This window comes from Vanellus vanellus (genome assembly GCF_965231255.1).
Source record: "Vanellus vanellus genome assembly, chromosome: 4".
NCBI lineage: Eukaryota > Metazoa > Chordata > Aves > Charadriiformes > Charadriidae > Vanellus > Vanellus vanellus.
In genome coordinates this window covers 25,380,614-25,402,620 of record NC_138909.1, presented here as the reverse complement: position 1 = coordinate 25,402,620, position 22,007 = coordinate 25,380,614, and the positions used below count along the sequence as shown (strand labels likewise).

General features: G+C 39.5%; 1 protein-coding gene across 4 annotated transcripts; it reads right to left on the bottom strand.

Annotated features, from left to right (window-relative positions):
- Positions 1-35: 35 nt before the first annotated feature.
- Positions 36-21,550, bottom strand: INTS10 (integrator complex subunit 10). 4 transcript variants are annotated; one of them, XM_082482273.1, is made up of 18 exons: positions 21,406-21,550; positions 20,226-20,293; positions 19,863-19,966; positions 18,687-18,826; positions 17,741-17,822; positions 17,282-17,422; positions 16,658-16,829; positions 16,045-16,214; positions 12,505-12,638; positions 11,571-11,727; positions 10,832-10,914; positions 9,888-10,040; positions 8,651-8,759; positions 8,196-8,275; positions 7,554-7,716; positions 6,415-6,508; positions 2,346-2,423; positions 36-413 (listed from the first exon to the last, which is right to left on the bottom strand). In XM_082482273.1, the coding sequence occupies exons 1-18, from the start codon at positions 21,532-21,534 to the stop codon at positions 257-259; spliced, it is 2,214 nt and encodes a 737-aa protein (XP_082338399.1). In that variant the 5' UTR covers positions 21,535-21,550; the 3' UTR covers positions 36-256. The 4 variants fall into 4 exon arrangements, with proteins under 4 accessions (XP_082338399.1, XP_082338400.1, XP_082338401.1 ...); XM_082482274.1 differs by having other exon boundaries at positions 11,571-11,724; XM_082482275.1 differs by lacking the exon at positions 2,346-2,423.
- Positions 21,551-22,007: the final 457 nt, after the last annotated feature.

Below are 22,007 nucleotides of genomic sequence, written 5' to 3'. Positions count from 1 at the left end.
GAAAAACCCAAAACAAATAGAACATTACAGAAGACTTCTTAAACAAAGATTTATTTATAAAGTTTGATCTACCCACATAAGACAACTAAGCGGTGAACAAACACAGAGTAGTGTTTGTGTATTGTAGAACCTGTAACTCACAGGGAACTTCTTTGACTCCCTGGACAAGTGATTTTTCCACTGCCATGCTGCTGTTCATACAATTAATAGCCTTCTCCTCTCTCCATAAGAGACATTGCATCATGATCCAGTCCATTCAAGCAAGTGTCTGAAGCAGCAGTATTTTCTCATTAATGCAGAACCTATGCAAGACCACCATGAGATTTTCCCCACAGCGTGAGACCTGGCGCTCCATGGCCAGGCGGAAATCTTCTTTCACTCCTTTAGTTATACCCCGGGTAACTGTGTGATGCCTTAAGCCATGAAGAAGAGAGAGACAGAAAAAATCAAATAACAGTTATTTGGTGCACTATAGTAATTTAAAAGGTGCTGCATGTCACTTACTATATATCTACTGTCCATGCGTGAGTTTATATAAAGGAGACCCAAATAGCCCATGCTATGCTACTTTTTAAAAATCATGTGTTTAGTAGCTTACAGGTCTTTCAACAATTAGAAGTTCCATAAAAGTCTGTGCTCTCACTGCTTTGATAATGACTGTTGAGGGTGAAAAATGTTGCTGTTCTGGCTAACGGGAAAACCTATTCTCTTAACCCAGCATGTACAGAGTTCTTGCTTGGGGACAGGATTTTTTTCTTTCTCTCTACCTGTGCTGTCCAGGCCACTTCCTCCTTGTAATCACTTCTATAAATGGTTGGGGGTTGAAAGAAGAGTGAGAAGATGAACCTGTTTTCTCTGGAGGAAGGGAACAGATTGCTGCCACCACAAAGAGCAGAGGGCATCTGGTACCAGTAAGAAAGTGCAAGAAGGAGCTATATAATCTTGTGGGCACTGATAACTCTTTGGCTAATGAAGGGCGTAGTGAACACTTCACAGGCCAACACAAAGCCCAAACCAAGCCAGGCTGTGAGTGTCAGTAGAAGCCAGGTCTTGTGGAGATACTAGACACCAGGCAGGTATTACATTTATTCTGAGCAGAAGTTCAGGACTTGTTTTCAAACAGAACACGGGTCCAGCTACTGAGCAATATAAAGTGATGCTGGCTGGGGAAACTCTTGGGATACTGCCCTGTTAAAGGCCGTTCTTAGGAACAGTTCTTTGTCCTTATGCTGGCCTGTAGCACTCGATACCTAAATCTTGTTCTTAATGTTCTGCAGCACCAAAGTACTACGCTTCACTCGCACTGCTCCAGAACTCGAGAAGTAAGATCAAGACTTTGTAACATCTACTTGCAAGCCCTACTTGGGAAGGGAAGCAAAAGATAGGCCCTGAAATGAGAGCCCTAACACTACTAAGGAGCAGCATGAATTAAATTAGAGAGAAAAGCATAATGCTGACATTGAGACAAGTCCTGAGTCATGGGTAAGAACAGAAGAGCTGGGCCAAACCCAGCAAGCACACTGAAAGACAGAAAGGAAATAAAAAATAAAGGGTGAGGGCATCTATGCCAATCCAGAGATGCTGGAAGCGTGAAAGGGAAAAGCACGGAAATTACCCTCACCAACAATACCACCCCACCTTCACTTAAATCAGCAAGTCCAGCATTTGAGAAGACTTCTCTGCCAAAATAGTAGAGTCCTCTGCAACAGGTGGAAAAGGCAAAGAAGAGACTAGCCTGGAGATTACTGGGCCATTCATTGATGAGCTAGGCTGAGTGAAGCAAAACTGCACTGAAAATACTCTAACATATTCAGAGGTTATGGGATAAGCCCTGTTTTCCATCTTTGCCATCTTAAACATTGGTGGCAGCTGAGTGCTAAGGTCAGTTACAACCTAAAGGAGAATATGCAACCTACAGCTACTGAGCAAGCCAGCAGCACTTTTGAAGATGTGTGTCATGTAACAGCTGGAAAACAGAAAACAGAATTCAAAACAACTTAAATGAAGAAAAGTAGCTATAAATTGATCCAGTAACCAGTATCTTGAAAAGAAAGGGTTATACTCTTGCTAATACATGACTGAATACCAGTGTCATTTTGGGGGGGTTCTACATTTTTGTTTAAATTCAACAGTGATTATTAAATTGAAAGGACACAGATACTGGCAACTTATGGGAAAAAGAAAAATAAATGTTATAATAGAACAACATGGTTTGCCAGGCAATGTAGGCACAAATGGAGAAAAAAAAAAGATAAATACTGAGTAACAAATTGCTGAAAACCATGGGCAGTAAAACATGTTGACAAAACACAGCACACTATGAGCGGGGTTTTTCCACTTGGTACCTGTCAGCAGTCTGTATGCTGGGTTGTAGCACAGGTATGAATTCCTGCTGCAGTAACCCCATGGGAGGGCTAGAAGTCCTTTAAAAAACAGCAAATAGCAGCATTCAAACACCCACACAACCAACTCCCCTTCCGGTGCAAATCAACTCTCCAGAAAAAGGAGCAACAAAGAAGTAGGGTGAGACTACATAGCAGTATGACCACCGAGCAGCCAAAGGGGTGCAGGACCCTAACAGCATCAAACATGCAAATATCCCCATATTTCATTTCAAGGGTGTTCTGCAACTGTGGTCTAAACATATACACATATTTTTGGACAGTTACACCAGGAGAAAGGACAGCAATAGGTGCAAAAACTATATCCAGTTGTACTACAATGAACTGTCATAGCTCTTCCCAGGAAGCGTGTCCATCAGAATAATCAGAGGAGCACTGCAGATACCACAGCTTCCCTGCAGAGCCGGCAGGAGCGTGTCAGCGAGCCGGGAGAGCCCACAACTTGGAGTTAAGGGATTTGCTGCTGAGCCCAAGCTGAGAGCATGCACAGCGGGTATCAGCCAAGTTGAGTACATGACACTGTTTGTTACAGGTTGCCTAAGTATCTTTTCTTTAGCCTACAGATGGCCTTTTCACCTTTTCAAATTCAAACTGCACACAAAAACGGCTCTTGGAGGATGGCACAATGTCAGACCACAAATGCCCGCTCGGAGCAACCTCCCACTTATGACCAGGGCCACATCAACTAGCCACCAAAAGGTGTCTCAGCTGAAAGACAGTTTGTCTTCTCTGTGAAGTTAAGTCCTTACCTCTGTTTGCTATCTATAACACAAGATAATAACCTCACATGTCCAGCCTAGAGCAAATCCAATGCTGCACCTAAGGGCAAATAAGCAATTTGATATATAGCGAACAGGTCTAGTTTCTTAACCAAAGTCTCTCAAAATGTTATCTAAATCTTACTAGGCACCTAAGTACTGAGTGCAGTGTTGACCCCTCTAGATGCTAAGAAGGGAGCAGAGAAGCAAGACTCGCACTTACATGTCTATAATATTGAGTTAGGTGCCTACCTTCAGATCTCGCAGATGGGCATTTTGGTTAGTATCTATAATTTATTAATGAATATGGTTGGAGAGTTATGCTTATAAAAGCCAAATAAAGATGGGACTTTTTAGTAATACAGAAACAATCTACAATGCAGCTACAATAACCTGAAATAAAATATTCACAAGAATTGTTCAATCAAATGAGATAATTTTTTAAGAGTTCTTGGCATGAATAGGCCCAGGACTTGCAAAAATGGACACTGGGAACAGAAATACAAATGAACAGCAAGATGTTATTGGTCCCAGGGTGGCAGACGTTTGCAAAAGGGATTCTGCGCAACTGTGTCTTCATTACTGTTTGCAAGATCTGCAGTCAGAACTTAACATACCCAAGTGCACAATCAGAATAAAAATTACACTTTCAAGATACTTTGTTTCACTTCAAACCAACTGAGCTTTTCCTTCCCTGTCCCCAAGGGGAGATGTGATGGGAATGTGAGTAGAGGCAGAACACTCAGCTTTCACATCAAGTTTACACAGTTGGTAGGCTAAGATTAGAGTAAGATTTATCAAAAAGAGGAGCATGATATTAATCAGTGATTTCTTGCATATTGTTCTTTTCATCGTTAACCTCACTAGCTAACACTGCCACTACTGACATCTATAATCAGTAAAACTATGAAACGGTTTGTCTAGAATGGAGTTCAAAAGCACATAGTGGTTGAATTCAGAGCTAATCACAGAAGTGTTGTTGACACTGCAAACAGAATAAGATGGCTATATCACCAGTTAAAACCAAAACTGTGGACCTCCATAATCCCACAACGGATACAAGCAAAGGGAAAGTTTACAAGCTGTATATATATTTTGCAGGACCTGATTGTAAGTCTGCAGGTTACCAAGATCTTACTTCAGCTTTTGAAAACCACGCTGCAGTTTGCTTTCCTGGGTTCAGAAAAGTTAATCTAAGTTCCTATTAAGTATAAGGTACTGAGGAAAAGTACTGGAAGAAGAATGTGGAATTCACCTGGCAATAAAAAGTCCTATAAGTCACAAAACATAAAGCTGTCCATATAAAAAACATATAAAACCTGTAATACATTTCCCATCAATTACGAGTTAGGATTGCTATGTACATTTATGCTGAGGAAAGAAAGATCAGGCAAAGGAGCAACTGCTTCACCTTTGGGCTGCTGTGGCAAACTCATAGAGTCTTCCTGTTCATGACTGAGCAGACCTAAGCTGCCTCTGCTAATTATTGGGAGGATGGTGCAGCAGCGCATACAACCAGAATTGGTGATAGTTTTGAAAGATGAAAGGCAGTCTGCAGATTTTGAGCCTACCAACCATTGTCCCAGGAAATGGGGCTCTTCTGGCATGCTTTATCTAAAACCCCAGCTGGGGGAGGCCGTGAGCTAACCAGTGCTGCTGAGGTCAACGCTGTTGGGTGACACCATCCCTGAGGCTAACAGCCAGTCCAGCTAAAAAAATAACTGGGGTACCAGGGGCATAGACATCATCTCCAATTAGTGGACTACGCCCTAAACTCTCCCTCTCATCAGCTCTCTGATTAAGTGGTTCCTGTCCTACACATCTCAGCCACATAAAATACACTGTTCACGGCTTTTCCAGCTGGACAGGATATTTGACCGTTTTGACTCAATAAGCACAGAGAAATGGACCCCTGTTTTACAAGCATTTCCATCATTCAGGAAACAAAACGCTGGTCAAAAGGAGGTCAAAGAGAGACTTCTATCTTGCTAGAAACACTACTTGCTACCTGCTTCCTGACTGGTGCGGTCAGAACAGTAAATAAGAGCTACCATGCCAATCAAAATAAAAGCCATGACGCAGAGAAATAGCACTGAACTATTACAACTAACTTGAGATAGCAGCTAAGAAGTTACCAGGCATAGTCTTCAGTGCTAAGCCTTCTTGTTGCCAAAGCTTATTACTTAACATCATACATAGTGCAGCATACCCTGACCTTGTTTTCATGCAGCTGGTTAGAAGCAGTGAGATATAGCTAGGGTAAAAGTTTGAAAATCTAGAGCTTAAAAGAGAAAATTCTCTGTCACATAATTAAGCATTTGTATTTCTTCTTTTTCTTTTCTTTAATTACACCTAGTATCTCATTTTTTTGTTGGTTACCTAGAACTCTGGAAAATCTATTTACTAGTTCAAGTGTTGATCCAGTTTGTCTAATGTCTAGGCTCCCATTCTTTGAAAACTTTAGCCCATTTCTTGTTAGTCAATAGCCAGAATACACTGACCCAAACTGGAATTTCAACAAACTTCAGCAGTCCCCCTCTCACAAAGTAAAATACCACAAGCTCTAATAAAGAACCAGGATATTCCAAAACATTCTGCCACTAAAACCCCACAGCAGATACTTGTTCAGTCTTGTCTCAAAACTAAGAACACCTAGGAAGTTAATCCAAATTATTAATTTCCTTCAGCATCTCATAATAAGCTAAGCAGAATAAGCTTGTTCAGTACATAGCAAGAGATGACCTGCTAGTTCTGATGGAAAGGTTATTAGAGTTTACGTGGAATGTAATTTAATTTATATTTTATACATAAGTTTTTCATCATTCAGTGGTCTTTCGTAACTTTGTTTACAACAAATAGTGCTTTTTGTTCAGCATTACTGTTCAGCAAAATTAACACCTTGCACTCATGCCTAATTATTTGAAGAATTCCTGCAAAGTGCAAGTGTCTGGTTGAAAAAGCAATACTGTAATCACTTTAATATGAATCACACTAAAGCAAATGCAACACTTAAAAATAAAATTCTGTAAAAGTAGGAGTTTCAACTTGGAGAACTCCCAAAAAGAATTCACAGTTCAGCAGGAGAGTCAGAAAAAAACCTCATGGCCTTGTTTGAACTCCTTAGCCAACTCCTTAAATTTAAACTCAAAAGACATGACAAACTTACTATCCAGAACATTACATGAAAGCAAAGACAACCAGAACATACTCCCCTTTTTTTCCAAAGAAAACAGTAAATACTTTTTTATCCTTACTTGATCAACATTGCTTGATTTGGCAGCAGTTCCAGATGAATTTTCCCTCCTTCCTGTGTTCTTAAATAAGCAAATTCCTCCAGCATATCAATATCTGAAGAAAATGTTAAAGATTTGGGTCGGAAAAAAATGATAGAGAACATTCCTCCTTATCCCCCACATCTGAAGCCACATTACTGAAAGGGCAGTCAAAATGAACAGCTATTGAAGCATCTCATTCTTAAAAGTGATAAAGATCACAGCATGTATTCTTAATCCTCCACAAATTCATGAGAAATGGCTTTTTAAAGTGCAATATAGACAGATCAGTCAATTTATTTTCTCTTCATTTCTTCATATGTACAGTCAGACAGAGGAAGGACAGCTCATCTCTGCAACAAATTCCCTAGTTGTTTTTACTTCCTTTTCCTGCATTGCAGGTTATAAAAGCAGTGTGTACTGAGGCTGCCACCACGGTGGCACATACCACCCTTTTTAGTTTTCTATTTTGGCCCCTTATTTATCTTTTCTTCTTTTTTTTTTTTTTCCCCTTCCTTTAACATCAGAGCTTTTTTAGTTGTCTCAGATAGGAGTTAGATCCCTTGCTTCCTGGGGACCATGGCTGGATGTCTATTTAGGTTAAACACTAAACTGTCTACGCTCCTATGCTGATCAAAGCTTATGTCAGATATCCGAACATAGAAATCAGACGTGCTTTGTATGAACTTTGACATATCTCATTATCTTACTCAACCCAAAAAACCTACCCACACAAAGCATTTAATAAACAATAGCCAAAATCATTCAAGTCTTGAAACACAGGTACCGCTTTATTGTTTTTGTTAACAAACTTGTAGTATAATGCTCTATATATTTTATTAAATGACTGCCACTGCTTGCACAAGCATCCTAAGCTGCTGCTCAATGGAAGTGCAATTGCAATGTACTTAAGGGTACTTTCAAGTGCCAGAACAGGTGACAGGAACCATATTTATAGTCCATTGTGCACTGCCACCTATGACAAGAGGCTTGCATGGTATGGAAATAAAGAGAATATGATTCACAGAGAAGAGCTGCTGCTGAAACTATGTAACAGCTTTTTCAACACCCCAGCACATAATTTTGGATGCGAAAGACATTCTTGGTTAGAGAAAGGATACTTGTGACGTAGTTGAAAAAATTCTCATACTGGAAGTTTCCTTGTTGGCAGATTTTGTTGATGGCTTTCAGGAACAAGTTCTCACCCCTTGGCCACTCATGCTGAAGCAGAACAACTACGTGGCCCAGCGCCATATCATCTCTGCTGTCTGTGAAAGCTCTGAGCTTCAGGGAAAAAAATTGACATTGAGACAATCAGGAAATGTATGTTGCTTTTATAAATATATGGGATTCTCCTCACCTACATCTGTGCAAATACAAAAGAAGTTCTTTAGGAGCGTATTTCATTATGCCCTAATGTATACATTTAAAATAGGTTGGAAATTTCCAGCCAAAATACCAAATTCTCTCCACTGACCTATAAGGGAAGTATGAATACAGACAAAAATATGTTGAGATTAATTCTATCTCCTCTGCCCAAAACTAAAATTAATAGAAGAGAGAGAACAAACCCTCCTTCATCAACACTGCCACCCCCCCAAAAAGAAGACCCTCCACAAACACATTTAGGTGAGAAGGACTTGAAGCACAGCCGTTCACACCTGGTCACACCACTGGGATAAAGCCTTGCAGTTTCAGGACCCTAGATTCATAAACAAGGCCTTAGAGACATGAGAGAATTTGAAGCCTTGACTATAGCTTACCTTGAAACAGGCTAACAATAGATGAAGGCAGTAAGGCATGATAGCTCTACTGGTACATGGCCAAAGCTTCAAATCAGACCCTGCAACAGAGCAGTTTATCATACACTTCTTTAGGGATCTCATGATTATCTAAGTTTGAAAGAAATTAGAATGGAGCAAAACAAATCTACAATTGCCAAATCTCAGGTAGGAAGGAAAACTTTGAAGATAAATTATGAATGATTTAAAACGTGAAGTTACACATTTTAATTTTTTTTCTTAATTTCACTTTTCCTGTGGTAGGACTTTGTCACAATATACTTTAACAGGTACCAGCAGGAAAACCACTCACAAAAAAAAGAGGAGATAAAGAACTTTGTCCCTTTTCGTAATACAAAAAGAATTATATACTCAACTGAAACGCATGAACTAAAATTGAGCTGACACTTGAGGTTAGGGTAGTAGCAACTCCATACCTTTCCTGAATTTGGACTTTACTTTAGGTTGCTCCTCTTGTACTTTACCTCCTTCTTGTATTGGAAGTAAAATACAGCACATGAGGTCAAGCACTTTTTCGCATGTTTGCTATAAAAAGAAGAGAGACGTGACAATGCTAAGTCTAAATTAAATTTCTTAAAATTCAGATCTGTTAATAATGATTAAAAATTTCAGACACCACAAACGAAAAAAATAATCACAAAATTCTCTGCTAGAACTTGAGTAGACTTAATGCATAACTTAGTTTGGCTGAGCAAAAAGACTTAGCTGTCATTAAACAATCTCCAAGAGCCTATACATAAGTCATTTTAATTGTGAAAAAATATATATTGGCATTCTTCATTTTGAGAGTGTAAGATCAAGACAAATGCAATCAAAAACTATTTTATTTTGAAGGATTAAGTTTTCAAATAAATTCTTAGAATAGTTTTTAAAAGCTTGTTCTGTCCATGGTAAAAATAGAAAGGAAAATGGCAATCTGACAGCATGACAGAAACGCGATGAATTTTTAATGCTACTTTCTACAGACAATAAGAGGTCTGTGGGGATATATTATCACATTTCCAATGAAAATGCAGTAAACTGGAAGGGACAAAAAGACTTGTCCAGTAGTACTAGGATGATGTTAGATCCTAAGAGGCCTTTAATATGAGTGCTGACACTGACTGACCTCAGACCACCATGCACTCCTGTAATATTAAAAACACAAAATATGTATTGCAAACGTAAAGCAAGTTCAGAGGTCAGGCCAGACAATATTGTTCTGGAGTCTCTTATACTGTCAGTTGATAACTAATTCTTTTCTAAGATGATCACAGAACTTTCTTTTCTATAAACCTTTTCTTTCCTCTGCCACATAAAGCCTAGACTTAAGAATTTTCCTTCAATATTTAAAACTGTTTCAGTAAAGTTAAGAAATTAAAATTTAAGGTCACATTTACAGACAACTCAAACACTTGTAGTTATGGAAAATCATAACTAAACCCCCCAAATCATAACTACCAAATAGACTCTTTAAGAGAGATGTTAATGGATGGTCAGTTAATGTACGGAAGTGCAATTCTTCTCCCTGTGAAGTATGGATTTTTCAGTAGACTCTGCATTATGTTCAATACCCTGTTGAAAGCAGGCTAACGGGAAAATTCAAAGGAAGAAGACAAACTGGAACCACAGGACCAGATGAGGAAGGACCAGTGTGTGGAATGCTGTACCTACCCGGTATTCTCCAAGGGCAAAGTGGCATGTTGCTAACTGGATTAGTGCTCTCTGATTTTCTAGTGATCCTTGTCCTGTAATTTGCTGTGGAGAATGAGAGCCCTGAAGAGCTGCCAAGTGATGTAGGCTGCTAATTGCTTTTTTGTACTGCCCCTTTGAAAAAAGATATAAAAAGACAGCGTTAGGGTCTTCTGTATACAATGGGTAGAAAGATAGAAATAAAAACTCCCTTACAGAAAGCTTTCAAAACACAGCATGTTTAAGTAACAGGGGTTCAAAACTTTTAATCTAGCAGAACACTCTCGAGTGATGTGCTGTGCACAGGAGTGTGGATCGATCACGTGCAAGGCAGTGATCACACAATTCTGTTTTAAAAAGCCTTTTTACAAAATTGCATTAATAACTGAAACAAGTAATTGTGTTCTTCAGAGTTAATCATTACTTTACCTAGACTAATAAAGTTTGAAATAGCTCTTGTTCAGGTACGAGTACAGCCAAAATTAAAGACCTCCAAAGGAAAAATACAAAAGACCAGCCTTTGTTCTATAGATGGTATTTGGAATGAGTACAGTCAGCCTAATTTCTGAGGAGAATGATAAATTTTAACTGAGACATGTTAAAATCTTCTGCTGTTTGAAAATTCTTCTCTCTGTTCCAATAGAACACTGTCAGATGAATAAAATGCACTTTTCTTGCATAACACTATGTATATCTATGGGTCAAAATGCCAATGCAGAGGTCTTTTCCATATGCCAAAACTAGCCAGAGCTCAACAAACAGCTACTGGGACAGGAATATCCTAAGTAGGGTACCTAGATTGCGCTAAGAATGGTAAGATTCCATCCCCCAAATGGTCATGTTTTAAAGGATAAAATCAGCAGACACTTAAAGCAGTCAAACTGGCTAATTCAGCTATAAAACTAGTTTTTCCTCTATTTTTTTACCTGGTAGATGATCATGTCTGTAAGAAAGATTCTTAACCAAAGCCAGGTGTCTGTCTTCCATGACAAACAAATTCTGGTGAACTCTGCGTAAGTGGTCAGAGAAGAAAAAGTAAAAGAGGAAATTAAGCATTTCACAGCTCTGGGTTGAAAATCAATTGTCTAGAAAAAAAAATAGCTGAATTTAAAAATGAAAAAAAAAAACAACGAAATAGTGAGAGTGTGAAATCTTTCAAATATAGGATACTCTCTCTGTATACAATCATACTTTGATTATACGTCTCTTCACAGTGTCCAACAAATCTAAAAGCAGCTAGGTGGTACTATTTGCCTGCTTTTTAGAAGAGACATTTGTTTTCAAGATTATCACACCAGATATTATCAGAAAGGGTGAGACACATCTTAAGCATGAACTAAACTAGCCATTAGCAGCACCTCCTCACCAAGTATTATCAGCACTGCAACTAACCAACTGCTCCTTCAGTAAAAGCTGCTTCCAAGAGAAGTGGGGCTGAATAAGCAAAGATCCGTGAAGGATGAAATGAAATCCAGGAACAAAATATTCAGAAATGCCACAATTGATAAAACTTCTTATTGGAACTTAGATCAAAAATACTCAGGACCCAAAGTAAATTCAATTTTAAGGATTCACAATGACAGGAGTTCTATATTAAAAATAGTAAAATGACTTCTATACACAGCAATGAAGCCTAAATGCAACTCTGCCTGCAGTTAGCCTTACCTTTGTCGAGTGATTCTAGAGAATAGAGCAGCTCCCAGCTCTCTCTTGCCAGTTTAAAGCTCTCTAATACTTCAATAGAGTTTGCAAGATCTGCCTTGTTAACTGTAATATGGCGACTTCGTGCCTTCCCAGAAGGATCCTCATCATCTGAGCTCTGCTTAAGAGTCAGTATAAAACAAAAAGATTCATTTCTTAATTTATACTTATTTCAGAGGACTCTAAAGTCACAGAAGTTCCACTGAACACAAGAAAACAATTCTGTACTAGAGATGCCAAGGTCCTACTTCAAGTGCCTTTAAGTGACTTTTTGCTTAGCTTGTTTTAATATTAGAATTATCTCTTTTGCTACCAAGAAACTCAGTGGTATAGTGTGATAAACAGTATCCCAAAAGAATGAATTCTGTTAAACGCGGCATACCACCACTGAACTTCAGCCAGATTATATGTTAAAGTACACATAAACTTCACACTTTATCACTCAGTTTAAGCCTACAGTGGCATAATGTAAAGGAAATGTAATTCTTGTATAAGAACGTACTTCTACCAGCAGAGAAATTCTATAAAATAGGGGGTTTCTACTATTAAAGAAATAGATGTAATCACAGTTCCAGTCATAAAAAGTCAATTAATTTGGAGGTTTTGCCGTAGAACATCTGACTGCTGTAGCTACCGTTTTTAACAACTTCAGCAGTCTCTGCTGAACTTCAAGTTAATGTCTTCACATCAGCACATATGTGTCCACAGCAATTGCTACAAAAATCGTTTTATTCTTGCTGGCTTTAGCCAAAAAGTCTGTTTGCAAATTGTGGTGACTAACAGCTATTCCAGGGTAGCTTTAAAAATACATCTACTACATCTGTGTCAAAACCACTATTGTCTAAATTCCAGTACCAACAACACTCTTGTTACAAATGAAAAAGTCTAGAAAAGTTACCATTGTTTTTTCTCTTCCTTCAGCAAGTTTCCTCTTTTTGTGTATGTGCTTGTTACGATCAATATCTGTATCACCATAGATGTTGGTCACATCCTCCAGAAGAACCAGTGGGGCTTGGTTTGGAGCATTTGGCCCTGGATTTAAAGATACATTATTTCAAGGTTGCTTTAAACTGATCTGAAAGGTCTCATGCCTACATCAAGCTGATTTTGTTTCCTTCACAAGTAATGATTATAATGCTAGAGAAAACAATCTGAAATTAATTTGCTTAAGTTGCATAAGCTTAAACTAAGCTATGGTTTTCTCAAAGCAGTCTTATGGTAAAGGTCAGAATGCATTTACCAGATGTCACAAGAGTTTGCTTGAGAGCTTCAGAATGTCTTTGAATCCTTTTCTTACAGAGCAGTCACAAGGTATACTCAGGCAGCAGGTGTTCTCTCATCAAGCATTATTTGCTTTTATAAAAGTACAACTGTTCAACAGGTGAACAGAACAAATTAACTCTGAAGTTAACAGCCACAAACATCACAAAGCGATATTCTCCAAACATTCTCACAAGAAACCAAAGCAATGTGCTGACAGGCGCTGATGCCTCAAAGAAGTGAATGTAGGATCGCTCAGTGTCAGCTTTGCCCCCACTGATTTCAGTGTACAGAATTAAACCTTAGACTGACAGAGCCCATCACTGCTCCCCAAAGCCTCTAGAGAAGCCTTGTTTTGAAGCACAGAAGACTTAATTTCTACTTCCACTAGTGTCACAGAACATCCGGTGGGATCTAGTACCTGTTATTTCAGACCTCAGTGCTTAAGTTTCATTAGATATAAAATAGGAACAACACTGCTTAATCTAAAACATCAGTACCTGGCCACTACTGAGAAAGCTTTCCTTCCAAAAACATTTTCTTCTTTTGCACAATCAAGTTATATATAGATGTGCAAAGCTCAGACAAAGAGAAATATAAAGGAAAGGGGAAATCCATTAATCTGTTTTCCCTTTTCAAAGTCTCCACCAGACAAGACAGTAGCGCAGACAAGTATTTTCAGTATGTGCATTTCTTCTGTTTCTATTTGCAGAAAGGCATGAGGATACGGCCTCATCCATAATTGCAAAGAACTAATTTGAGAGTTTAGTATGAGGACAATCCATTTCATCTCTTGTCATAAAAGAACCCATATTAAGCTCTTCCCATCTACTCAAAAGTGATGTGCAAGGAGTCCACTGCAACAGAAGTTAATGTTACAAGAAACAACCAACCTGGCATGCTTAACAAATAATGTTATCTCCTTTGACTAGGTTCAAACTAAATACCACCATTGAAATGTCCCCTACACAAAGGCTACAACACATTGAAACCACCTCTCCTGTACCATCATGTATTCCACTGTGTTGGAATCTAACCTGTATGGACTGAGAATAGAGCCAAGTCATAACGTAGAAAACAGCATCCATGAGAAACAGGTATGAAAGTACTACAGCTGAGATGCTGGAAGAGTTTTATCACTAGAATCTCAAGAGCTGCCTACTTCTAGCACCTGAGAAGAATGAAGTGGTTTTTTCCTTTGCTCATACTGATTTGAACAAGTACCAGTTAAGTGCTTTGCTTTACAAAGAAATGTCCTCTTCTCAGTAAGAGGCAAGCGCACTGTAGTCTTTATTCCAAAACCTCCAGTCCTAAAATAAAACAAAACCTAACTTCTCCTTTGACTTGGGCTGCAAACCTTCTCTTACATTACTGAAAGTTATAGAGCCATACAAAGAGCAATGTTGTGTTTTTCTGTCTAACCGGTCTCTAGAATCTAAGCTTACACAGTTTTTAATTGATTTCTAACACAGTGTAATAAATAAACCCCTAGCATCAGCCCAAATAGCAACTCCTGCCAAGACTGCAGGCAGCCTGAAAATTATAAGAGGTGTGAATTGCCTCATTCATTTCTCAACTCTCCAGCAAGGTAGATATAAATCATGTAAGAGAAATGCATTGTAAAGTTTTCTCTCAAGAAGTTTCTTGCAAGTCCATGTACATGAAAAGAAAGTTACAAATCAAAGCTCAGAGCTACTGGACTAAGAAGGAGACAGCTTTTTTCCTCACCACTATGCTTCCAAAATCTGTAGAATTCCACATTTCTACAGTGAGCCCTCCAAAGTGGAGGAAAAACCCTAATGATAGACAGGATATGAAAGGCACTGAATACCACTGGACTTTAATGGTAAAGCAGAAATGAGTAAAAGATGTCTTGGAAATATTTTCCTGATGTCAGGAAAGGACAGAGGGTACCAGAAATGCTGCATTGAAGGAACTGCACTCTGCTATCTCAGTATACATTCTTTTTTTGGTGGTTCAGTCTGAAAACATGAGCTTTAACATACCCAATTGTACAACTTAGAAATTAATATTTACACCAGTGCTTTACTTCCTTTCTTCCTCAACTCAGAATCAAGCAACTAAAACTGTAAGCACAGCTTAAGTATCTCACTGCCCCACCATAACTCTTCTTTCCTCTGGACAGAACACTCAACTCAATTAGTTCCTGATTACCCTACTTTCTGTAAAATTGTTTAAAACCTATAATTTGTATTGAGCATTTAATTACTCAAATGATCATCTGCTCCATGCAGGAAATTGTGATGAAGCTTATGAACACAACACGCAGAATTAAAATTGTGATTTTATCATGAATCAGTAATTGCAGTGCTAACAAGTACTAATTACCTATGGTGACAATTGCTATTGTTGCAAGGAATTCCCTAGCAGAGTCTGAACAAGCAAGAAATGCACACTATTAAGACTTGAAAATTCCTCTTTATGATACTGTTTATTTCAATAAATTCTAAACAAACTGCACGTTAAAGAACTTCCCTCAGCTTCTGGGCCATCCCTGAAAAGTCCAGTAAATTCCTGAAGAAGCAATCCAAGGTGTTCCAAGCAATATGATATGCCCCAAATGCAGATTTGAGTGGGTAGGAAGAACCACGGATAACATTCATACTTCAAATGTCAATTTACAAATTAATTACAAATTAGGATTAATGTGCAAAGCACACCTTAAAGATTATGCTTAAACTATACAAAGAAAGGCAAGTTGGAAGCTTGTGAATTTCAGGAAATCTTTTCCTATTCAAGTTTTACTTGATTAATTATAAATTTGTTGTGTGTTCTTAATGCAAAAATATCTTCCCTTATTTTGTGGAAGCTTTTTGCACATTTTTTTGACTGAAGAAAGCCAGGTAAATGTCAAGCTTCAAAGAAACAGAATCAGAGGAGAAAATGAAACAAACATGATGCTGATGGAAGAGCAGGAATCAACCCTAGGGATGTTTCTCATAACATCTGGTCTGTTACTTTTCTCTTTGCTAGACAACTAACTGCTGCTGGCCAAGGCTGCAACCACAATGCTAAGTTAGACTGATCTTTGGTCTCATCTACTACAGCAGTTGTCATGAACTACTGCAGTTTCAAAAGACTAATGAGAAAAGATCTTTTAGACATTAGCAATGAAATCACAAAGAACTCTACAAAAGTTGAAACATTAGAAACTAACCTTGAAAGAGCGATGGCTGGATGTTGCTGACATACTGGAATGCATTTTTAAAGAAGACCAGCATTGTGGAATACACTACTTGATTCTTGTATTTAGCATGTGCATCACTATCAAAGTTACTGATATATCTGCAGAGGTCTTTCATGCGATGCAAAATGTCACCAAAACTTCTGAGTAAGAGAAAAAAAAAGAATTCAGGGTGTTACACAGATTCCAAAACTAAAGGAAAGAATGCATAATGAATGTAAAAAACTTAAATGTTTTGGCTGAGGAAATCCCCCAGCTGCAAGTCAGTGGAGGCTGGGAGTGCAAGCCAGTGAAACTTCACTAAACATTTACCATGTCCCTCTTTGCTGAGGCACCTACGGAAGGATACCCCATAGTACTATGGTTCTTATGGATGACTTTGATCAACAAAGGCTTAGTTTAGAGACTAATTTGAAAGTGCTCCCTGGATCCATGTTTTTGCTTTCATTGTACAATCTTTAAAGAAAAGCACTGAATTTACACAAAATGTCCTCATGTTAAAATCCTTCTTCAACCCATCTCCTTAAGAATTAAAAAGTCAAATTCTCCTTGAGAAGAAATACTAGGAAAAGTACACATTTCTCACCTTCTTCCTTTATCCATTTGCCATTCACACCTCATTCCCACCACAGACAATATTTTAAATAGTCTCTCCCAAGGATCTGTAATCTGCGATGATTTCTCTGTGAGACCATCTATTACGTATTTCTGAGAGCTACGCTTGCTTGGAGACATAATATCAGAGGAATCTTGTGAACCTAGGAAAACCAGCACATTTATCTCTTCATAAAGAAATCACAGTGCTCTGCCGCCCTCAAATCAAACCAACTGATTTACTTTCAAGAAGGAGATATGTAAAAATGTACATTGGAGCTTTCAGGGTAACCAGTCTTTACTGAGAAGACTAACAGGGAGCAGTAGGCATTTCTGCCTCCTCATACAAGAAAGCTGATAGGCTGGATAAGGAGATCTTGGACATTTTGTCCTACCTCTCAGTATATATGTTGAAGCCTCGTGAGCACCGTGATTAATTAGTTGAAGCATCATGAGGTGTTTTGGTATCAAAGAACTACGAAACATCAAATACTACTATTAATCCTTGTCTACGGGATACATTACATAAAAGTAATGCATTGTTCATTTATGGATGTCACTTCAGTAATACTAAAATACATTCTAAGAAAGCTTATTTTTGTAAAAATATTCTTACCTTGATATTGGCTTTCTGTCTGTGTAGATCTAGTTACATAGTTAATATAAAATTCTGCTGCTTTATTCAGATATTTATACAACAAGCTGGCAGGAAGTCGAACATCAGGGTTGTTAATTATTAGAGGAAGAACATCACAAACTAAAATAGAAAACAAACCAAAAAATCCTTTAGGTTTGTGGGTTTTTTTGTTCTATTTGTCCTAAGTAAGGTTTCTCAATCAGCAATGTAAGCCTCAATCTCTGGCTGACCATACACCACAAAGAATCGCAAAGAACCTCACATGAATGACTGCAATACCAATTTGTACCATATGGTCAGCCTGGCCTAATGTGGCTTGAGACTTTTCTGACTAAAGTGGTTTCCTAATCTTAATGTCTTGAAAGTGGTTTACTGAACTCAGAATCTTGCCATGCTAAAAAGCTGTATAATAAACCAAGAACATTAATATTTTCTTACCAAATAATTTTCTAAAACAATTCACTGGGGATTCTTGGTCTTCAATACTTTCAGCGTCTAATAACGTTTCTCCAAGGCCTACCTGTGTAAGCAGAGGTGAAAATCAAACACTGGACCAGTGGTTTTAGAAACTTTTCGAACGGTGGTTCAATGAAGTTGAACAATAATTCAGTGGATGCATGAGTAGCAATTCACTATATGGCAATTGCATATGTTAATCTCTAAATACATAGTAAACTATCCCTACTTAAGAACAGGTGAAAAGCAATGCCAGAAGATAGCAAAACAAAACCAAGAGAAAAATTGTGCATGCAACTGTATCAGAAAAGACATGCAGGTCAAAGTGACGGAGGTACAAGGCCTTAAAGCTGCAGCTTGTCACCTGAGCTGTAATAACTGACTGCACTCTGCCTGATTCTAGTACAAGCTAGAACATGTTAATGTAAGTCAGTCTCAGAACTAACAGGTTTTATAGTCTTTAGGCTATTTTTAAACTATCCTTAAACTGTCCTTAAATAAAGTAGGTCATCATTTAAACAGCTACAGCTGAAGTTTCGTAAGTCAAAGCAAACACGCTTTGTTAGAGTTTAGTCGTAACCTCAAAGCACTCTGCCCTCAGTCAGAGTTTACTGATGAAAAGCTGATGAAGCAATATTCTTTCTTAGACTATAATACTCCTCTACACTCTTTTTTTGTGCTATTCTGCTTTTTCAAAAAGCATGGAATATTCTTTGCATTTAAAAAACAAAAATTGTTTTATTTGCTTCCATTTGTTTTCTGCCCAATTCTGGCCTGGTGGTAACCTCAAGATACATCAATCTGAACTATTAGCCACAATTAAACATGAATAAGAGGACTCACCCTCTCACTAGGCAAAGGAAAATACATTTCAGCAAAATCTCAAGAAACAGAATGCAGTATCTTGAATTCTCTTCTCTTCTCTTACCCCATGTTGCACCACGGTCTCTGGGAAACGTCGCAGAAGTAGTAGTAGCATTTCTGCCCTTTCTAATGTGTTAAAACACTGCTCTGTGGCCTTCAGTAACATTTCACACTGGACCCGACCAGGAAGTGTTTCAAATAATCCTTAAAAAATAATTAAAATGTTTAATTTGCTACGTCTGAATTGTAAATGTGACTGACAAAGAGAAAAAGACTGGTCAACATCATCTTGCCATGCAGAGTGAAAGAGATTTCCTTATACTTTTTTCTGCTTTTAATATCTATGCCCGGAAAAAAAATGGCTGTTTCTTTCAGAGAAGACCATATGAATATTTATCTGTGTTTGTTTGGGTGCACAGAACTGTGAATTAACAAGACTGCTAATAAGTGGAATATTGAACATTATAATACTTAAATATTTGTCATTTTAAGATGTTTTTTCAATAATGTTCTTTTTTTTTTACTTACATTCCATTTCTACAATTAATAAATACTTTCATTATTAATAGGTAGTTTTTTTTCAATTTTAACTTCCAATAAGACACTAAAAAGAAACCAACATATTCTCCCAGTAAGTTTTACGTATTCTCTCTGAAAAGTAAACACACCCCATCATTAAAAATCAAATGTTTCCTTAACTGGAATAGCTTGTATGCAGAGTTACACGCTGCTTATCCTTAGAGCATCTGAAGCACATATTCAAACCGCAGATTGTAATTTGCCAGGTGTAAATCCTGCTTTCAAAACTGCCTGTGGCTGCCAGCACTGAATGTCAAGCTCTTCTAGTCACTGAGGGTCTTTCATAACCCTCACTTCATACATATGAATTCACCCCATTTTTATGATCGTTCATCCTTCTCTGCAATCAGTGGGACAATGATTCATAAGTCCCATTCCACTTATTCCCCATGCAATCTCTTTTCTAATTGCTGTTGTTCTGACAGACTTAGTCTACCCATATCAGAGACAAAGCAATGGGAATCAGCTTCTCATGTCCCTTTGCGTTTCCTAAGCCTAACACATCAAAAGAAACCTCTAAGGTTGAACTGAGCAAAACAATCTGCAGCCCACAAGAAAAGTTACAAAGACTGACATTTGCTTGCCACACGAGGTATATAACCAGAAGGCTTATCTTTAGATTCCTTCAGGACTCTCCCTATTCAATGAATAGAATCCTTACCTCTTAAAAATTGTGTCTGCTTGTCCTGCGAGTCATTCCTTAATGCTGATGTAATAACGCTAATCTCCCTCCATACAGCAGGTTGGTCTGGAAAATTCACAAACCTGTAATAAAGTTTGAGGGAAGGAATGCACAACGATCTCATAATGTTTCCAAGACAAAACCTTCCTGTGAAAGAACAGGCATGGGCAAATGGAAAATAAACCCTTCCTTTTTACTGTTTATTTTTAATTAATAAGACCTTTTCTGCTTAATTTATCCACACAGATTTCCAAGAACACTCACATTATATTTTTGGAAACTCTGAGATTTATGGAAACAAGCACCTTGCATAATTGTAGAGTTCCAGCTCTGATTACTTACATGTCATAGAGCAGCCTGCCCGCAGACGCTGTCCTTTCAGCATTCCTCTCAATAGTGTACATCTCATACTGCAAGACAGAAGAACAGAACATTAGTTTTCTTGTATACACTTATGAACCAGATTAGTCCTTCCACTCTAAAAAACTGCCTCCAATTTGCCACAGCAGTCTGAATAACAGAAAATGAAAGGATTGCAACATTTCCTGTAGAAATTAGGAGCTGAATAGTATCTATTCACACATTAAATTAGGAATAAACTTCTGTATAACATAAGTACTCTAATATTAACATGCTGGCTTTATTTTTACGCACACAAAAAAAAACCAAACCCAACCCACAACTTAGTGAGAATTCAGAGTTCTTTGACCAGGGTTTGTTTCCAGTCAAATGCAATGCAAAAACCCAAGCTATTACATAAGCCATAGGCAAGAGAGGTACTTTAAATCTCTACTAGAAATAGCTTTTTTTTTTTTGCAACAGCGAACCCAAATGTTTCATCATGTGCACACACAAGAAGCAGAAAGGGACCTTCCCCTCAGTAATTAAAAACCCAACACTTTCACGTCTTTCCCAAAGCATTCATAGGAGTGGATTTTATTGGAGTGAAACACAACGAGCAGTTACAAGCTTGCCACTTTATTTTTAATCACTGGACACCACAGTGAGAGGCTGGGCACCTGTGGCACCACCACCGCATGGCTCCGCGTTTCTCAACAGCTGTCCTGTGAGTTCGCGGGGGGGGCTGAAATGCAATGAAGAAAGCCTGCGAAAGAGTGTTCGGATGCAAAACACGGGTGCTGAGCCTGGCCCCCCTGCCATGGGTGCCGGGCCGGACCCCTCTGGGAATGCCGGGCCGGGCCTCTAGCTGGGTGCTGGGCCCGGACGCCTGTCAGGGAAACTGTGACTGTCCCCTGCCATGGCTGTTGGGCCTGGCCCCTGCCAGGGCAGCAGCCCTTCTCCGCGCCCCCTGGCAGCGCCCTCCCGCAACCGTCACCCTGACGAACAGACGAGGCGGCGTCGTTGGCGGCGCTGTCGAGCCTCTGTCACCACGGCAACCTGCCGCCCCGCCCCTCCGCCCCCATTGGATGACGCGCCCGTCAGTCAGGCGGCGTCCGCCGCAAGGCCCTGTGGGGGAACAGCGCGCCGCGCCTTTCTGTTGTGCCGGTGCGGCGGCGTTTACCTGTATGTTGAAGTCGGCGGGGTACAGGCTCCGGGCCGTGATGAGCCAGGCCTTGGCCGCCCACAGGTCCCCCGGCACCAGCTCGCGGGCTCGCTTCACCAGGAACTCGCAGTCCCCCTGCGCCGACATCTTGCGCCTGGCCCGGCCGCCGGGCGGCGCGCATGCGCCCCGCTGCCCCGGGGCTGTCTCTCCCGCTCCTCCCTCCCCCCCGCCCTGGCGGCGGGCGGCTGAGGTGGCGCGCGGCGGCCGCCATTTTGGAAGCGGGCGGGCGGTCTGTGTCAGCTCGTGGGGCGGTTCCGCCGGGCCGTAATTGCTCCGTCTATCTCCCTTCTGCCGCTCTCTCGGTCCCGGGATGTGTCTTTTCTGTGGTGGCCGCTGAGCTGGAGATAGCGAGGGGCAAGGAGCACAGAGTGGCAAGGGGGAGGTTAGGCTGAGGAGGACCTGTGGAGCAGGAAGTTTGGATGATTTGTATGGGGAGGGAGGACTGCAGTGATTTCGTGGAGCCCAAGGCAATAGTTTGGGCTCCCAAAGCTTGTGACTGACCATAGGGAATTTGGAGAGCCAAGGTAAAAGAGGCCTGCTTTTCAGAGTACCTTCAAGAA

Coding starts and splice junctions, on each gene's coding strand:
- INTS10 (XM_082482273.1), bottom strand. CDS start 21,534: ATGTCGGCGCAGGGGGACTGCGAGTTCCTGGTGAAGCGAGCCCGCGAG. Junction 17,823..18,686: donor AGACCGTGGTGCAACATGGG/GTAAGAGAAGAG, acceptor CTGCTTACACAG/GTAGGCCTTGGAGAAACGTT. Junction 12,639..16,044: donor CCAGCCATCGCTCTTTCAAG/GTTAGTTTCTAA, acceptor CTTTAAATCCAG/GGCCAAATGCTCCAAACCAA.